The 17,948-nt window shown below is 37.3% G+C and overlaps 2 protein-coding genes across 3 annotated transcripts in view; both read left to right on the forward strand.

Annotated features, from left to right (window-relative positions):
* Positions 1 to 4,627, forward strand: part of LOC107740438 (D-glucuronyl C5-epimerase-like) — a 53,941-nt gene extending 49,314 nt beyond the window's left edge. For both annotated transcript variants that reach the window (XM_016552878.1, XM_016552879.1), the window contains one exon: positions 851 to 4,627. In XM_016552878.1, coding sequence (XP_016408364.1) covers positions 851 to 1,875 — 1,025 coding nt within the window. In that variant the 3' untranslated portion in view covers positions 1,876 to 4,627. The remainder of the gene's footprint in view (positions 1 to 850) is intronic.
* Positions 4,628 to 9,256: 4,629 nt separating this feature from the next.
* Positions 9,257 to 16,446, forward strand: paqr5b (progestin and adipoQ receptor family member Vb). The gene is made up of 8 exons (XM_016552949.1): positions 9,257 to 9,392; positions 9,685 to 9,812; positions 11,780 to 11,985; positions 13,605 to 13,731; positions 14,820 to 14,864; positions 15,137 to 15,233; positions 15,520 to 15,664; positions 15,963 to 16,446. The coding sequence occupies exons 1-8, from the start codon at positions 9,285 to 9,287 to the stop codon at positions 16,220 to 16,222; spliced, it is 1,116 nt and encodes a 371-aa protein (XP_016408435.1). The 5' UTR covers positions 9,257 to 9,284; the 3' UTR covers positions 16,223 to 16,446.
* The last annotated feature ends 1,502 nt before the right edge of the window (positions 16,447 to 17,948 follow it).

Here is a 17,948-nt window from a genome sequence, read left to right on the forward strand (position 1 = left end):
GTGTCAATCATGTTTACACACTGCCTCCGAAACTTTCATCCGTAATAAAAAAATTTAAGACCGGGTTCGATTTTCAGTGTTACGGGTTTTCCGTAGCAAGCATTTTGAGAGGTGTTTTGACAATTCAGAGCCTCCGTACAAGCGAACGCCAAAATCCAGAATGGCGATTGTCAAGTTCATCCACTTCGTCTCGCAGCACAAAGCACCGTAAAGATCCTTGCACACAGAGTTCACAGAAATTGGCGGTCTTCTTTTTAATATGTGGCTCTAGTATCGCTAGCAAAGCATCAAACTGAGCCACTGACATCATGAAGTAAACTTTGAATCGCCTGTAATAATCCCGCTGCTCCTTAATAAGGAGTGAGAACTCTCCTTCCTCTCTATATCTCAGGATTGGATGGACTCAATATTTCCTTTCTTTTTCTCTTTTTAAGAAGCGAGAGGACAACAAAATCATCCTCACTGCTTGAAGACTCCATTTAGTACTGTTTTGCAAATTTTTTCACAACGGAATAATTAATACGCATCGGACTCAGTGTGCAAGGTTTCTGTGCGTGACGTATTTTTAGGATGACGAATACGAAAAAATGCATACGAAAATTTCGGACTCAGTGTGCAAGGACCTTGTGTTATTAATATTATACTTTTATACTTGTAATGGTTTACACTGTGCTGTTCATAAAATAAATTTTTATAGTCATAGTCAATTCATTTTAATAGTCATTTAAGTTTGTTTATTTGTTGCTTATGACACTAATTTAGTATCCACACCATGAGCTTGTTATTGTACCGAAGCTAAAATTTCTGTTCCTGCTGAACTTTTATTTTTTTTTCTATTCCTTGTTTCTAGAAAACTCAGAGGGCGTCTCACTTCCTCTTGGCAACACTAAAGATTTCATCATCTCTTTTGACCTGAAGTTTACATCTAACAGTAGTGTCTCCGTCGTCTTGGAGACCACAGAGAAAGGTCCTCCGTTTGTTATCCACTACGTCACCACCACCCAGCTCATTTCTTTCAAGGACCGCGACATCACCTACGGGATCGGCCCTCGGACTGCATGGACCACGGTCACCCGTGACCTTCTCACTGACCTCCGCAAAGGCATTGGCCTCTCCAACACCAAAGCGGTCAAAGCCACCAAGACCATGCCGCGACGTGTCGTAAAGGTAGTGGTGTACGGCCACGGGATGATAGACAATATCACAATCTCCACCACTTCGCACATGGCGGCTTTTTTCGCCGCCAGCAACTGGTTGGTGCGCAACCAGGATGAGCGCGGCGGTTGGCCGATCATGGTGACTCGTAAACTCGGGGACGGTTTCCGTGCGCTGGAGCCGGGTTGGTATTCGGCCATGGCACAGGGGCAGGCCATGTCCACTCTAGTGCGTGCCTATCTAATGACAAAAGATGAGACGTACCTAAGGGCTGCCCTGCGTGCCACCGGACCTTTCAAACTGCCATCGGAGCAGCACGGCGTCAAAGCTGTGTTCATGAACAAGTATGACTGGTACGAGGAGTACCCCACAATGCCTAGCTCCTTCGTTCTGAACGGGTTTATCTATTCCCTCATAGGCCTGTATGATCTGGCGCAAACCGCGGGTGAGAAGCTCGGTCGGGACGCAGGTCAGCTGTACAGCAAGGGGATGGAGTCCTTAAAAGTTATGCTGCCCCTGTACGACACGGGGTCGGGCACCATCTATGACCTGCGCCACTTTATACTGGACACGGCGCCCAATCTGGCCCGTTGGGACTACCATACGACGCACATCAACCAGCTCCAGCTGCTGGGTACTATCGACAACTCGCCCATCTTCAGGGACTTCGTCAAGCGCTGGAAAAGCTACCTGAAAGGAGGGAGGGCCAAGCACAACTAAAGCGGAGCACACCTCTACGATCTCTTCAGGCCCTCACTTCCTTTTCCCGACTGCCACCCTGAGGGCCACTGTGTCTAGCGAGGAGAAAGAATGGCTGAACACTTCAGATTTTTCTGTTTGAGACAGTAATTGCAGTGCTTCTTGCGTCTGTGCTGAGGTTTTAATTAGGTACAAACGCAGCTGCTTGCAGCATGTGTCTGGATAAGGAAGAGGGAGGGCTTAGGTATTTAAAATTCAAAGCTCCAGATCTGCAGGTTTGAGTGAGAAACGCGTCTGCTGAGATTTGCCACATTTGGGCTCACTTCAGTCAAGATGAGAAATCGCAAAGCAGCTTTCAGAACCTTCTTCCAGAGTAAAGCTCAGAAGATAATTAGTCATCAATTGTCGAGAAATAAATCGTAGAGAACAAACTTTAGCTGCAATAGTTACTTAAGTTCATAGCCTGTGAGCAGAACATTATTGCATATAAGCTATGGATAAAAATGCTGAATATGTCCTCAAGTGTAGCATTACTATATGTCACAGAGCACTGAAGGTTTACTTGCCTTTTGTTCAACCCACTGTCCAGCCTTCGGTCTGCATTTCATGATTCCACAATCAGATTGAGCTGTCACTAATCCTAGGCCCAGTCCTGCCCAGAATGCACTTAAAGCTTTAGAGAGGTGGTCGCAGGTCACTTGCTTCATGTTTACAACAGATTTCACGAAACATAGCTGTAGTTTTTAAGACACCACTGTCCCGGACTAACAAATGCAGAGGCTGCTTTTTGAGAAATCTGAGGGACTCTGAATGGTTGTGTAGCTGGTGCTCATCCCTGTAAGACATCAAACCTCAGTTAAATTGTGCTACATGTAGACTGGTCATGCACTTTACTTGTGTGGCATGCATGTGTGTGGTGAAGATGCGGTTATACAGCCATGTAATGAATTATGACTTCATTTTTGACATCAATCCAGTTTTTTTTCTCTCACTCTCATGCCTTAATGGCAATGAATCATTCATAAGGGAATTTTCAACTTAGGTTATTGTAGCTGTACCCATTTCCTAAATTACTCACCATTTTTTTTATCAGGTGATTCTTTTATACAATTTATTTTTGGACAGCTGTATTATTTCTCTTGATATTATTTTTATAAGTAACATCAATTGCCGTAATGTGGAGCAAAAGAATGAAAATGTTTCTTTCACATTTAGTTGAATAACTTGCATCTCAACCAAGCAAAAAGATGCCGTTTCGTGTATTAAACCGATACTAATGATCAGTACTTCCTCATTAATATATTGAAATGATTTGCATGTAAGACTATAGCAACCGTTTTTTTTTGTTTTTTTTCTTCATCTCCTCACATCTCCAAAATCATTTCAGGAGCCTTCTGACTAGTGCAGCCAAGTGTGTGAGACTGCAGATGGAGTTCAAAAGAGTTTTGGCCATCACTTCTCGATGTTTCTCAGAGCGCTCAGCCGCTTGACCTCAGCAGTAAAAGCTCCACCTGGCTGAATCCTGTCGATCTTAATCTCACCTAACCACAGCTGCTAAAATGCCAAGATTTTATCCCATTATCTGGCATCCTGCTGTTCTGAACCATTTCAAACAGATGTTCACATTCCAGTGTGGGCTTTTGGCTTCAGATTTTTTTTAGAAAATACATGTCAGAGAAGAAAAATGTGGCATTTCTGAATGTTTGATATGAAAGATTCTGATTTGTTTGGCAGAGATAGAGTTTAGAAACTATGGGAGCTTTAGACCGTAGCCGTAGCTTTTGTGTTGACCTTTTTTGGTTTAAAAATCATGTTTTCTCATGAAAATCAGGTTGCTTGTAGTCTCGCCGACACAGATCTCACATATAATACTATGCACATTTCATACTTGTCGCTTAATGGACAGACAGACATATATTTAAAGGGGAAAAGACATTAGTATGAGTGAGGCAGAGAGCTACATTTCATTTATACTGTACCAAAGTCTTTAAAGTTTGGGTTATTTTTATCTGAAACTTTAGTTTTTGTATTGTGCTGTTTGGAAGACCATGGAGCATTTGTCTAGGATTTTTTTTTTTAGTTTGGAAAGATGATGTGACTAATGGAACACTTTGAGGTGGTAGTTACATGCCGCCTTCTTCCGAAGAAATGCCTTTTGATACTGTTTTTTCTTTTCACCTTCAGTCTAGATTTGTATAAAATGGAGTGGGTATAGAAGGGAACTGGGAATATTATTAATCACTGCTATCAATGGGGATGTGTGCAAATCTTGATGTAGAGCTAGCACTCAGTGCTACATATTTCAAAAGGCAAAAGAGAGACTTGGAACACTATGTTCTTGAAAGCCTTGTTTCAAAGCAGCCTCCTTTTCGAGTTGAGTTTACCAAACGTTTTTTGCATTTGAGAACTCCTACAAGTAAGCAATGTCAAAGCACAACTATAGTTTCTTTCATTAATTTATTCTCATCTCTCTCTCTCTTTTTTTAAACAATGTTTCCAGTCTGGTCTATGTGCAAAGCCTTCCTCTGCAAGCTGCTGCAGTTTAGAAATGTGAAACAATAGAAAAGAGTAGAACAGGTTGATCTTTTTCACTCTTCTTTTTTTCTGTTTTATTTCATTCTTGGGTTATAAATTGACATGCGGGGTGTATTTCATGTGTATGCAATAAATGGTTGTACTGGATCACAACAGCTGCACACCCAGTGGTTGTACAGACTTTGCAAAGGAAGCACAATGTGCGATCGTTTTTATGCAGGACAAATGTTTATTAAAGTCTTTGTGCTTTAAATTGCTTTTTAAAAATTGTATAAATAAAGGCATTTCGTTTTATACATACATTTGTCCGGTGTGTTTCTTTTACCTAAACAGCATATCAGACTTTATCTCGTTTAGATTTTGATTCATTTAAGTCAAGTCACTTATACTTCCTCACTAGCTGAGCAGAAATGACCAGTGTTGAACACTGCCTGAGGTGTCTGCTAGCATTTATCTTCAATGTCCCTGCTCACTATAATCCCCACGACATTCTCTCTATCTCGGTCACACATATGGACAGTGCGGTTTAATTACTAGCTGCAGCCTGGGGTCTGGTCCGGCACATTAAACTCCCTTCTCATTCCTCTGTCCTTTCTCTGCCTCACTCAATAGTCTGCATGTTATTTTAGCCAGCATTAGCTCAGCTCCTAGCACTGGTAGACAGTGGGTGAAGGCGCCCCATAGAGCTCATCTTTTAATGACTGTCTGATCAGATTATCACTGTTTTTACCCAGACTCAGCCAGCTGACGCTTGTGGTCTGTGGTCTGTCTGTAGGCAGTGAGGTTTTTCTTTTTTTCTTAGGCTGGATAAAGATTTTTTTACAGATTCATTTGGGCATATTTCAGTGAACGTGGTTTATTATAAGGATTGGATTGTAAGAGTCATTTGTTCGTGAATGGACCTAGTTTATGTTTTCATTGTATGTTTTATTCAAGTAAGAGTAATTTGTTTGTGATCATGCTGCAATGATAACACTGTGTAAACCGGTTGTTTTTACTGGATCAAAAACAAATGTAGTCCCATTCATGAACAAATAACTGATGAGCTGATCCTTTTCTCAGATCATTAGACAATGATCAAATAAAATCATAAGATGAGCCAATCCATGTGTTACTCATGCTTTTGATTAACCAAAAAATGCTCAAAATAGTCATTTGTTCTTGAACTACACTGGTCACACTGTTTGTTTGTTTTTGCTCCCAAGGGCAACTCAATAGAAAGTTATGTCTTGCTTTTATTTTGCCATAAATGCTGTATTTTTTTTTTTTTAGCAAATTCTGTTTAGAATGCAAACCACTCTAGTTTCATTAGGAGCAGCAGATTATATTTTTTTCTTTTTTACAAATCAAAATCCTTCAAAATAGGAAATCTTGATTAATCAGTCGATCAATGTTCTTTCTCAGCCCTAGTTTATTCCTTTAAAGCAAGACATTACAGGCAAAACCATTGCTTTTTTTTTTTTTTACCCACTTCAATAGCACTTTCATGGCTGTTGACAATTATTTATTTATTTAAATGGCACGATAGAAAGAGATATTCTAAATCCCCTCTGTAAAAAATGTCAACTTCAGTTGCTGTTCAGGACTTAAATGAGCTAAATAATGTGGTGACAGATTATATACATTTTTGTGTGGCTAATGTCATAAAAACTAAATGTATTAAAAGGTATCCAAATGACAAGCCATGGATAAATGGGGAATTAAAAGCAGCATTGAAGAAGAAAAAGCAAGCTTTTCAGACAGGCGATAGAGCACAGGTTAAAGTAATGCAAAAAGAAATTAGGCAAATAATTATTAGGTGTAAACATAATTACAAGCAAAAAATTGAGAGAAAGATGAGAGATAATAATTTAAGGCAGGCATGGCAGGGAGTGTATACAATGATAGGACAGGAGAAGAGTAAATCACTTATGGGTAATCATGAGGATGATTTGGCCTTAGCAAATGAATTAAATACATTTTTTGGTAGAAGGAGTTGACGCTAGCATATTGTAGCAGTCGGGGGGGTTCATATGGGCCGTGCCCTCCGCAGCACCGTTTGATTCTGTCTGTCTGCATCTGCCCTCCACACCGCTGCTGCTGATGCTTAATTATGCAGTAAGCAAGGCCACACACACACACACACACACACACATAGCCCTGCTTACTCCCACACACATCCTCTCATGTTTGCCCTCCAGACAATACACACTTAATGAAGCAGATGAAGAGTGTTTGAGCTGAATAGAGAGCGAGCGGTAATGAGAGAGTTGCTGCAGTGATAAAACAAACGTCCTTCTCTGCTAATCTAGGAAGACTGGACAAGTGCCATTGTTATGGTGGAGATGTTTCTTAAATAGCATTTTACATCATAATGCATATGCAACCCACTTCATAAAAGACAAACTCCTGATTTAGGCTCGGTGTAGACAGTCTTATCTATTAAAATGCAACAGAGAAAAAGAGATGAAATAGCATTACTGATTTCATATCAGTAAACATTCGGTTCAGCCCCTCCCAGTCTGTGTCCTTCATTAGCGAATATAGAAACAAACTGATTTAGATTATTTATATATATTTTGCTTAAAGTCGGGGCTAATGGAATTTTTGTTTTTTTTTGCTTTTTGTAAATAAAAATAGGTTTTCACTTGTGGAGCAAATATTTTTATTTTTATGTACATTTTACCCATACATTTTCCCCTTTGAAGTGACACTATATTCATTTAATTTTCATCATCAATGTGTCTGACTGTATGTTTCCTTCGTGCAGATGAGTGTTGAGGCAGGTTTAGGAAGGCATTCACAGACTATTTAAATAAGAAACCATTTAAAACAAGAAACCATAAATAAAATGAAAACCGACAACGTCTGGAAGAATATGAATTGTGACATGACACTGGATGCAGAGAGACGTGGTGGATTGTTTTAGATTAGAAAATGCTGCCATCATGGGGTGACATTTGGCATTACTGTTACATAACCACTCAAACCCGCTTCACCCACACCTTCCACCAACTGCACATTCTGCCTTCTGTTGTAATATTTAAACATATTTGTGTAATGCCTGCTTTGCAGTTATTAATTTCATTTCAAAATATGCACACCAAAATCACAATGTTATAATGTGACCCTGGACCACAAAACCAGCCATAAGGGTAAATTTTTCGAAATTGAGATGTATAGGCCTACAACATCTGAAAGCTGAATAAATAAGCTTTCCATTGATGTATGGTTGTTAGGATAGGACAATATTTGGCCGAGATACAACTATTTGAAAATCTGGAATCTGAGGGTGCAAAAAAAAAAAAATCGAAATATTGAGAAAATCGCATTTCAATTCGTCCAAATGAAGTTCTTGGCAATGCAAATTACTAATAAAAAATTAAGTTTTAATATATTTACAGTAAGAAATTTACTAAATGCTAGTGTTTTTTTTTTTTACCATTACATTTCCATCATCTTCTATAAAGGGCTGACACTATTATAATATCACACATAATTAGTAGATTATGTATCACTGTTGTCTAAAAATAACACTTCATTTGTTGTAATTGCATTATTATTGAAGGGTGCCAGAAATGTCACACTAAAGGAAATACATTTAGGATGTTAATGATTCTGATACTGTTAATGAAGTGTCATTTTTCTCTCTCTTGCTTTTTATTGTTATCCTTTTTTTTCATTCTAAGTCATGTTGCTTTTAGCTTTCCCTGCCAACATGCATCTCATTTCTGCCAAGAGGTAATACATTCACTACCAATGGTTACAGTTTGCTTAAGATACGTGTTCTTGAATAGAAATAATGTTTCTGCATTGTCATTGTATTAATACAGGCAGGAGAATGGTAACGGCTATGTTTCAGCATGTTATGGATTAACATTGTAAATATATGTCATTTCACACCCTCCATTCATTACACAACTTCACCGACACTTTCTGAATCTGCCTTAAACACCCCACCCTGAATGAGCAAGTGGGATCTGTCCCAGCAGTTTTCTGCAGAGATATAATGGGGCAATCCTGTGTTTCAAATATACTATATATTTTTTTTTTCTTCTGTGCTATAATACACCTGCTTAAGTCGAACATTATTACACTTGAGCTTGTGTTGAAAATTCTCAGAGAAACCTGTTTAACCTGCAGAGAGTGTTAGGTGCAAAAAGGGGAAATAAGATTTTCTAAATACTTTCAATCAGTATTTGCTTACGTAATTCTTAAATATTTGCATTTGTCCTTAAATTGATTTTACATAGGCTACATACGGTACACATTACCCTTCAAATGTTTGGTATCAGTAAGATGTTTTTTAAAGACGTTTCATGCTGAAAATACAGTAAAACCGCAATATTGTGAAATATTATTACAATTTCTATTGATATTACAATATCTATTTCAGTGTATGTAATTTATTCCAAAACTGAATTTCAGCAGCCAGTCTTCAGTGTCACATGATCCTTCAGAAATTATTCTAATATGCTGATTTGGTGCTCAAGAAACATTTCTTCTTATTATCCATGTTAAAAACAGTTGTGCTGCTTAATGTTTTTGTGGGAAACTCTTTCTGACCCCAGACTTTTGAATGGCAGTGTATATGGAAACGTATCAACAAATCTGTTGTGTGCATTCATATGTATTTTCGGAGTGAAACTCTCTGACCTCTGAAACAATGTGCTCAGGAATAGCTCCTGTGAGCATTCTCACCTAGCCGGTGTGTTGGGTGTGTGTGTGTGTGTGTGTGTTTGTTTGTTTCAGGTGTGTATTCAGCGTTGTAGGTGTGTGTGTGTGTTTATGATAGAGGTTGATGTCTGTAGGTGTGATGAAAAGGGCAGGGCTAACCGAGCCGGTCTCTGATCAGGTGGAGTGGTAGAGTGTCTGTATATGCATTTGTCTCTCTATACCTGCTGGTGTGTTGATGTATGTTTAGCCTCTCTCTCCTGAGTCAGGCACTGAGGGCCGTTCATCTGGGGAACATGTTCAGCCTTATCAAACTTCAGCGTGTCTTCACTGTGCACCAAGTGCCCAAAGTAAGTTCATTCATTTAACAAACACAAAACTACCACAACAAACAGATGTGATTTTAACTGTAGTTGTTTAAGGTATTCTTGGTATAGTAAAATTGATGGTAGGAAGTCAAGAATCACTTGATTTTTTTCTTTACCCTCTTATAACTATGCAACCTGATGTGAAACAGTTTGAAGGTACCCAAACATTTTCACATTAATGCTTTGCATTATTTTGCTAGCTTGCCTGTGGAGAGAACTTCTTTGCTGTCTTTATTAAATGAGGGGTTTGTGTGACTCTCTTTTTCCATGGTAGGCATTTCACGAGGACAGTATCATCTCTGGATATCGACACCCTCGTAGTTCGGCCACAGACTGTGTGTTGAGTCTCTTTCAGCTCACCAATGAGACCCTCAATGTCTGGACTCACTTTCTACCAACCTGGTACATTGAAACTGTAGTTCTTTTGCGCAATCTCTCGCACTGTTTATCTCTCATGCTTGCTCTCTATATGCATATCTCCATGCTTTTGCCACTTTCTCAGTATGGCTTTTACAATAAATGTTGTTATCTTATAACTCACAGACGATAGTATACGAACTCACACAACTTTAACAGCACAATGGCCCTGGGTTTCATGGCAACAGTATTTAGACTGACTGTGTGTGTATGGTGTGCTGAGACCTACAGTAGTTTGACTTGAGAATCTCCACAGTGGATTGTTATGTCCCTCAGCAGCTGAGCCGCTCCCAGGAGAGTTCACCTTGCTGGATGATGACAGAAGGTCTGCTATCACTGTTAATGAGCTCCTAGTGTGATTCTCACCAGAGCGTCCTCCAGACGTAAACATGTTGGAGAGTCACTCATGTCAACTTTACTTCTTTAACTTGTATTTGACTTTATTGTGATATTATAGGGTTTTATTTATTTTTATTAACTACGAACCAGTGCTCTACAACAAGCCTGTGTTTTAAGTCACACACATACTTTTTAAATAATAAATGTATCTATGCATACAGTACATGCATATATATATACAACAACAACAACAACAACATTTATTTATAAAGCACATTTAAACACAATGTAAATTGATCCAAAGTGCTGTACAATGATCAATCAAATCTACTAATAAAAACAACAACTACACGCATACAAAGGCTAAAGAGTAAAAATAAGATTATTATATATATATAATAGAAAAGCTATAATAAACATATACTATAATATACTATAAAAGCTTGTTTTATTAATGTTTTTTAATAACTTTCATCATCTCTTCTGTTTTTCTTTAGTGTTCTGCATAAATTGCATACTACTCTAGCATAACTCACTGTTGCAAGTATTGACTACTGTTTGATATTCTAAATGATTAAATGTAAATGTACAGTTCATTGCAAAACATTTTTTCCATTACTCGTCTATTTAAAATACACCACATCCTCTGATCCCACACAGTGGTTAAATACACAGTCAACCGACAGTAAATCAATAGGACAAAACGTGGAATCTGTAACCTGACTCTGTGTTAATGTTTGGTTATGTTAAACTCACTGATCCCTCTAAAGCAAGCAAGAGTAAATCAGACCTATAAACGTGATTCATCACTCAAAAATCTTGAGATTTAAAGACTAGATTTAATAAGACAACTCTAAATGCCACATATTTTTAGGGCAAGGCTGACATTGCTAAATCTAAGATGCTCTTTGTAAGTAGTAGATGTTATGTTCCCACAGAAATAGCAAACCCAGGGAATTTGTGTGTTTTTATAATAAATATATAGCTAGTCTGCAGGGGTGGAAACCCTGAATATACAGTAAGATGTCTTTGGAAAATCTCCTTTAAAAACTCTACCATCTGTATTAATTCTTATCTTTACTGTACATACCGTACAGCATAGAAACCAGCCTTACAGGTGCTCTGTAGTGATTAAACTAGACCTATAGAAACCTAGACTGATAAGACTGATTTGTGCAATCTGTGTGTGTGTGTGTGTTCATGCACTTCTGTTTGTTTCTATGTCCTCCTGTCAGATACATCCCTATAGCAACAAACTCTGCCAGCAAGTCTAGGCAGGTTCAACATTTGAATTCAATTTATTATTGCCTATTCTTTTTTTTTGTTTCTGATTTCCACAGTAAAACATGTTCACTTAGATTCTGTAGCTACTATGTGTAGAAACTATGCAAGCAATTGTCCTTCTAGCCTTTCAGTGGAAAAGAATGGAAACAGTCATAAGATGAAAAATGTATATTTTTAAATCTCATGCGTATAATGTTGTTTCCAGCAACAGAAAACTTCATGGATTTATTGTTTCACTGTATAAATAGTTTGTTGTGAGTTGCAGCATTGCAGTGCTGTGTCAACATCATTGTCTGTCATCATCTCATCCCTCTCTCTTTCTCCATCAGGTATTTTCTCTGGAAGTTGATGACAGTGTTGTTGATGGAGGATGCGTGGTTTGATGCGTACACATGGCCTCTGCTGGTCTTCTTGTTCTCCTGCTGTGTGTATCCATTGGCCTCCAGCTGCGCCCACACCTTCAGCACCATGTCTACCCGCGCTCGCCATATCTGCTACTTCTTTGACTATGGGGCACTCAGCCTGTACAGCCTCGGTAAGAGAGGAACACACAGGCATATTCACTTCAACACTACACTCTTAAAAATAAAGGTGCTTCACGATGCCATAGAAGAACCTTTTTTTGTCTAAATGGTTCCATAAAGAACGTTTAACATCTGAAGAACCTTTCTGTTTCACAAAAGGTTCTTTGTGGCGAAAGAAGGTTCTTCAGATTATAAAAAGGTAAGAAAGAGATGGTTCTTTAAAGAATATTTGACTGAATGGTTCTTTGTGGAACCAAAAATGGTTATTCTATGGCATCGCTATGAAGGACCTTTTAAGCAGCTTTATTTTTAAATGTGTATCAGTTCCTTGGCTTGTTATAGAAAATATGGCTATAAAAGTTCAGGGTTCAAAGTTCTGTACGGCAATATTTAACAGGCACAATGGAATTCTTGCACAATTAATGCAAATACAGATATGTCACAATACTCTATATTATTTCTAGGGATGCTATGGCAATAGAATTCTGTCCAACACACATAAGTTGATCATTATTTAAAATGTTGGCCAATAACTAGTAAATTTACAATTAACATTAAAACTATGTTTTGTGTAAATAATTTGAAAATAAAATACTAAAAACTAAAAATCATCCATTTTATATGATACAAGTGAATTTAGGCATCACAACGCTATAATGCTGAGTATGGAAAATAGATATTTATTTTCAGACATTTTTAACAGTGTTATGAAATTATTATGGTATTTTAAGATTAACTTTAAATGAGCTTTAGATGGTAAAGGTAATCCAAATACAAAAATACACTGGTAGCCAAAAGTTTGGAATGTTTTTTTAGTGTACAGTAAAAACAGTAATATTGTACAGCATTATTACAATTGAAAATAACTTTTCTATTTGAATACATTTTGGAATGTAATTTATTCCTGCGAAGGCAAAGCTGAATTTTCAGCAGTCATTACTCCAGTCTTCAGTGTCACATGATCCTTCAAGAACCATTCTAATATGCTGATTTGGTGCTCAAATAGTATTTTCTTAGTTTTATTACATTTTCTTACAAATAATATTTTCTTGTAATTATTGTTTCTTGTTGTTGTTGTGGAAACTGTATGATTGAAAGAAAGAAAGAAAGAAAGAAAGATAGAAAGAAAAAGAAAGAAAGAAAGAAAGAAAGAAATTGATCAAAAATTGATCAAAAGTGGCACTAAAGACATGTATAATGTACAGTAACAAAAAAAATCTATTTCAAATAAATGCTGTTCGAATAATCTTCTATTCATCAAAGAATCATAAATTTTTTTTTTTTTAAATCATGGTTTCCACAAAAATACAAACAATGTTTTCAACTTTGATAATATTAAGAACCATTTTTAATAATTGAGCACCAATATTCACTTAGTACCAAATCAGCATATTAGAATGATTTCTGAAGGATCATGTGACACTGAAGAATATTGACTGCTGAAAATTCAGCTTTGCCATCACAGGAATAAATTACATTTTAAATTATAATAACCAGTATGGTACCGATATATTGTGCATCTTTTATAGACTTACCGTATGCCACAAATGGACACGCTTCCACACGTCATGACCAAATCCTCCACACAGCATTAAGTTGTATTCATGTGACTGATTGCATGTTGATGCAGGCTCAGCGATCAGCTACTCTGCATATGTTTTTCCTGACGCATGGCTGAACAGCACATTTCATGCATACTACATCCCTGCAGCTGTACTAAACACCATCCTCTCAACCTGCATGGCCTGCTACTCCAGGTAAGGCTCCATCTCATTCTATAATCCTCCTTGCTAACACACCACTATACTGATAACACAAATGCAGGTTGCAAAAATTATTGCAGGGTTATGTAGTTCTGGTGAGTGAGTACTGTATGTAAGTATGTGGAACAAGATCAATTTGGGTGAAAATATCAAACTTAAACAGGCAAATCTATACTAAATATACGAAAACACCCTAATTTACATAACATAATTTACGAACATTGAAAACAGTAGCTATATTACAGAGATTCATTCTGAATCATTTTTGTCAATCTGTTCATTTACATAATTTGTCCGGATCACTACATTAATTACAATGCTTCACTTTTTCAAAGCTGGCTACATCCGAAATTGCATACTCTCTGAGTAGGTACTTCGTTTGAATAAGTACTTACATACTTTTAAAAAAGTATGTTCTAGATAGTATGAATGTGTGTAGTATGTAATCCGGACGCACTACATTTGTCATGTAACCTACCAGCATCAGTTGCATCCCTTCATTGCCATTCACGTCCTCTCCCATGGCCTCATGGGATAGTAAAGTGTCCAACAGACACACTTCAGAATCTCGCAATAAGTCAACCGGGTATGTTTTGCCTAGTTTTACAAATACTGTGAATTAGATGTGAATTCTGTACTACTCTTTTGAAATACTGTAGGGAAGTATGCATACATATTAAAGAGAGAGGACCATTTGGGATGAACTGATTTACTAGAATAAATCAGTCTGAGACAGATGACCATTTAGGCGAGAGTGTTTCACTATTCCTTCTTATCAGATATTAGCAATATATAATTTGCTCCATCGCCGCTCATTAGATGAGTGTTACTGGAAAAAGTAAACTACTATAAAAATAGCTTGCTACTAAAAAATGTAGTTAAGTTAGCGTTCCCACTAACTCCTCAACACTGACGCAAACAGCATCAAGAAAGAAAATCCTGCATGCTACATTTTAAATAAAGACATGTTATAAATTCAGTCTGTGCTACAGTAAGTGTGTGAAATACAAGGCTTGTTATATAAACATGACATGGCAGTTTTATAGTTCAATATTATTTTCCTTTTCCATTTTTTTGTTAAGGCTTGGCATACCATTCCTTCACTATAACCATGGCATCGATGAAAGGTAACAGTTTAAACCCAGAATGTGTCAGAATCCTCTGGCACTCACTAATATGCTTTCTTTATCTGCCTTTTAACCCATTAAAATGCTTTATAATGTTATTAACACAAAACACTTCCACCTATTTTTGTTAATGAGGTGGCTATGTGTTTTTGGGATTATGAACAATCAGCCTCTCTTAACTGCTACTAACAATTACATAACCTCACCACCGGCACTGAAACTGATGTTATCATAAATGAACATAAAAATGTCTTTCTCTCTCTCCCTGTCAGATTCTCGGAGAGACAGAGCCCACGGCTGAGTAAGGTGTTGCGAATTCTTGCCTTTGCCTACCCTTACCTGTTTGACAACATTCCTCTCTTCTACAGGGTAAGTTTCAGTACATTCAACGCAAATACCCAGGCTGTTCAGTCAAAGATCAGTCCGGTTAAATAACTTGATATCCAAAAGAATGAAGCTGGTAATTCTGCGATTTGTATTGGAAATGACTGTTTTATCTATTTATCATGTTGTAATTGTTTATCACCGGGGCCAAATTTTTACACACTTCATTGCGTTGTTAAAAAAAGTTTCTAGAAATGTTTATGCATGTTACTTGAGCATATGAATACAATACAGGGCGTGACCCGTCATTTTTTCTGTTGCCTCCTTCTAGTTGTTTCTGTGTGTAGGTGAGGGTTGCACTGATAATGATGCAAACTCCATTCATGTTCATCATACATTGCTTGCTTTTCTCACCGGCTTCCTGTTTGCAACACACTTGCCTGAGAGACTGGCACCTGGACGCTTTGATTACATAGGTAATGAATGACCGCTCACATTATAAATATTAGATATAGTGTATGTTTCTAGTGCGGGGGGGTTTTTATTTATTTATTTTTTCACAATCTCTTCTAAGAATACTCTACGGGTGTGAACTAGTTCATTACCGAGGGTTAGTATCTGAATTATAATAGGTGTTTAATTAAAAAGTCCAGACTCAAACATTTCTAAGAAATTCAGAAAGCACATTTTAGAATTACATCTTTAAAACAGCACCACAGATATTTCTTCAGGAAATCTTGATTCATGTGAATGGCTCTCTTCTGACCCCTACAGGCCACAGCCATCAACTGTTTCACGTGTGTGGAATAATTGGGACACACTTCCAGATGAAGGCCATCGAAGCAGACATGGTGCTGAGACAGTCACAGCTGCTGGTCACTGCTCCTCCTTTCACATTTAATAACACAGTTGGATCAGCTCTGGTCTGTGTCTGTATCAGTCTGGGGATCATATGTCTTTATAGTCTACCTCTGCTGTACGGCTCCTCAGAAACACACACAACGAGGACTGAAGGAAAGAAATGCGAGCACTAAAAGCTACTTGAGACAGGGGGTCTCTGAAAGATTAACTGCAGTCTTGCACAAGTTACCAAAGTTATTATGAAAATATAGCTAGGACGTTCTTACCGGATATTACGTTATAAAAAATCCCTTGGGTTGTACGTTTACTGAAGCTATGCAACCTGAAATAGCAAAGAGTAATGAATGTGTTACTACATGAATTCTGCTTCTCAGGGAAGAGCAAAAAAAAAAAAAAAGGGCACTGAAGCTCAGGACAATGTAAGTCAGTGGGATGGTGCGTCAAAGTGGGCTTTTCCTATGGTGTATAGAAACCCATTTATTAAATTATTATTAAATTTACATAATTTACATAACCATCACACTTTAATACATAGACTCAAATTGGTGATTATTTCGTTAGTCCAACATGACCCATCCAGTTTTTCTAATCTATATATTAGAACATGCATTTGGAATTAACTAATTCAGTTGAATGAATCAGACTTTTCTATGCTATAAATGAGAGAGGAGACAGTTTGGGACGAACCGATTCTCTTGAATGAATCGATCTTTCCTACACTACATTGTTTGGAATAAACTGATTCACTAGAATGAAGCACACTTTCCTACACTACATACTGTATGAGAGGACCATTTAGGATAAACCAATTCACTAGAATGAATCTGACTTTCCTACAATAGTAATTTCAATTTGAAGACATTTGGTCATAATCTCAGGACATAATACTCAAAAATGATACTTAACTCAAAAATGAAAATTGGCAAGTAAATGGCTACCATCACTTAAGCGAGAGAGAGAGAGAAATATAAGGCATGTGCAACACAAAATTAATACCGTAAACAAACTGGTGAATCGGTTATTTGAAACTCATAGAAACAAACCCTTTTTGCCTAAGGGCATTCTTGCACAAGCCGACTTTGTTTTGCTTTATAAGATCTCAATATATCAGTAGGAGCGACAGGTATTAATTTTGTGATGCCTGTATTTTTTATTATTTTTTTGGCTCTCAAGTGATGGTAGGTGTTGCATTTTATGAATCACCAAGAACCATGGTTTCAGCTAAAAGCCTTCTTTACTGTTCTACTGAAGAAGAAAAAAGTCACCCATATCATGGATGGTCTAAGGTTGAATAAATGAACAGCAAATTTTTGGGGGTTTATCTCTTTAATATATGTCCCTAGATTGAGATCAAATGTCTTAAAATTAAATGAAAACGCGCTCCACTATTTTATTCATACATGGTCATATTTCTTTTATGTACAGACAAACACCTCAACAAATGAACTAGCACTGTTAAATAAATATATGCACAAATACCTGTGTGCACAGTCTGCCAAAGTCCACAGTGACAGCTGTTGTATATTCTACTTATTTCTTTTCTGTAAAACTGCACCACTTTTTTCCTGCGGTGTCAACAGAGTGTGGGAGGTATTACATATTTTCATAACAGCAGGTCACACCTTGTTCATGTAACCAAAAATGAAACTATTTATGTTTGCAGGATTCTTTATAATAAAATATTTATTTCAAATCAAGCTAGACCTGGTTTTTGTTTCTTATTGAGACCTATCAGCCTTTCTGACCTTTATCAGCATGATGCCAAGAGAAGGTTATATTGGTATTGTAAATAGGGTGAAGTCAGCAAAAGTGGGACATCAGTTAAAATGGGACAAATAAGCTTTTGGTGTAGTGCTCCTTAAAAAAAATACTGGTAATAATGGGTGGTCTTGAAATGTT

Source organism: Sinocyclocheilus rhinocerous, unplaced genomic scaffold (assembly GCF_001515625.1).
Source record: "Sinocyclocheilus rhinocerous isolate Xijiao unplaced genomic scaffold, SAMN03320098_v1.1 scaffold225, whole genome shotgun sequence".
NCBI lineage: Eukaryota > Metazoa > Chordata > Actinopteri > Cypriniformes > Cyprinidae > Sinocyclocheilus > Sinocyclocheilus rhinocerous.

Coding starts and splice junctions, on each gene's coding strand:
- paqr5b (XM_016552949.1), top strand. CDS start 9,285: ATGTTTAGCCTCTCTCTCCTGAGTCAGGCACTGAGGGCCGTTCATCTG. Junction 9,393..9,684: donor CTGTGCACCAAGTGCCCAAA/GTAAGTTCATTC, acceptor TTTCCATGGTAG/GCATTTCACGAGGACAGTAT. Junction 9,813..11,779: donor ACTCACTTTCTACCAACCTG/GTACATTGAAAC, acceptor TTTCTCCATCAG/GTATTTTCTCTGGAAGTTGA.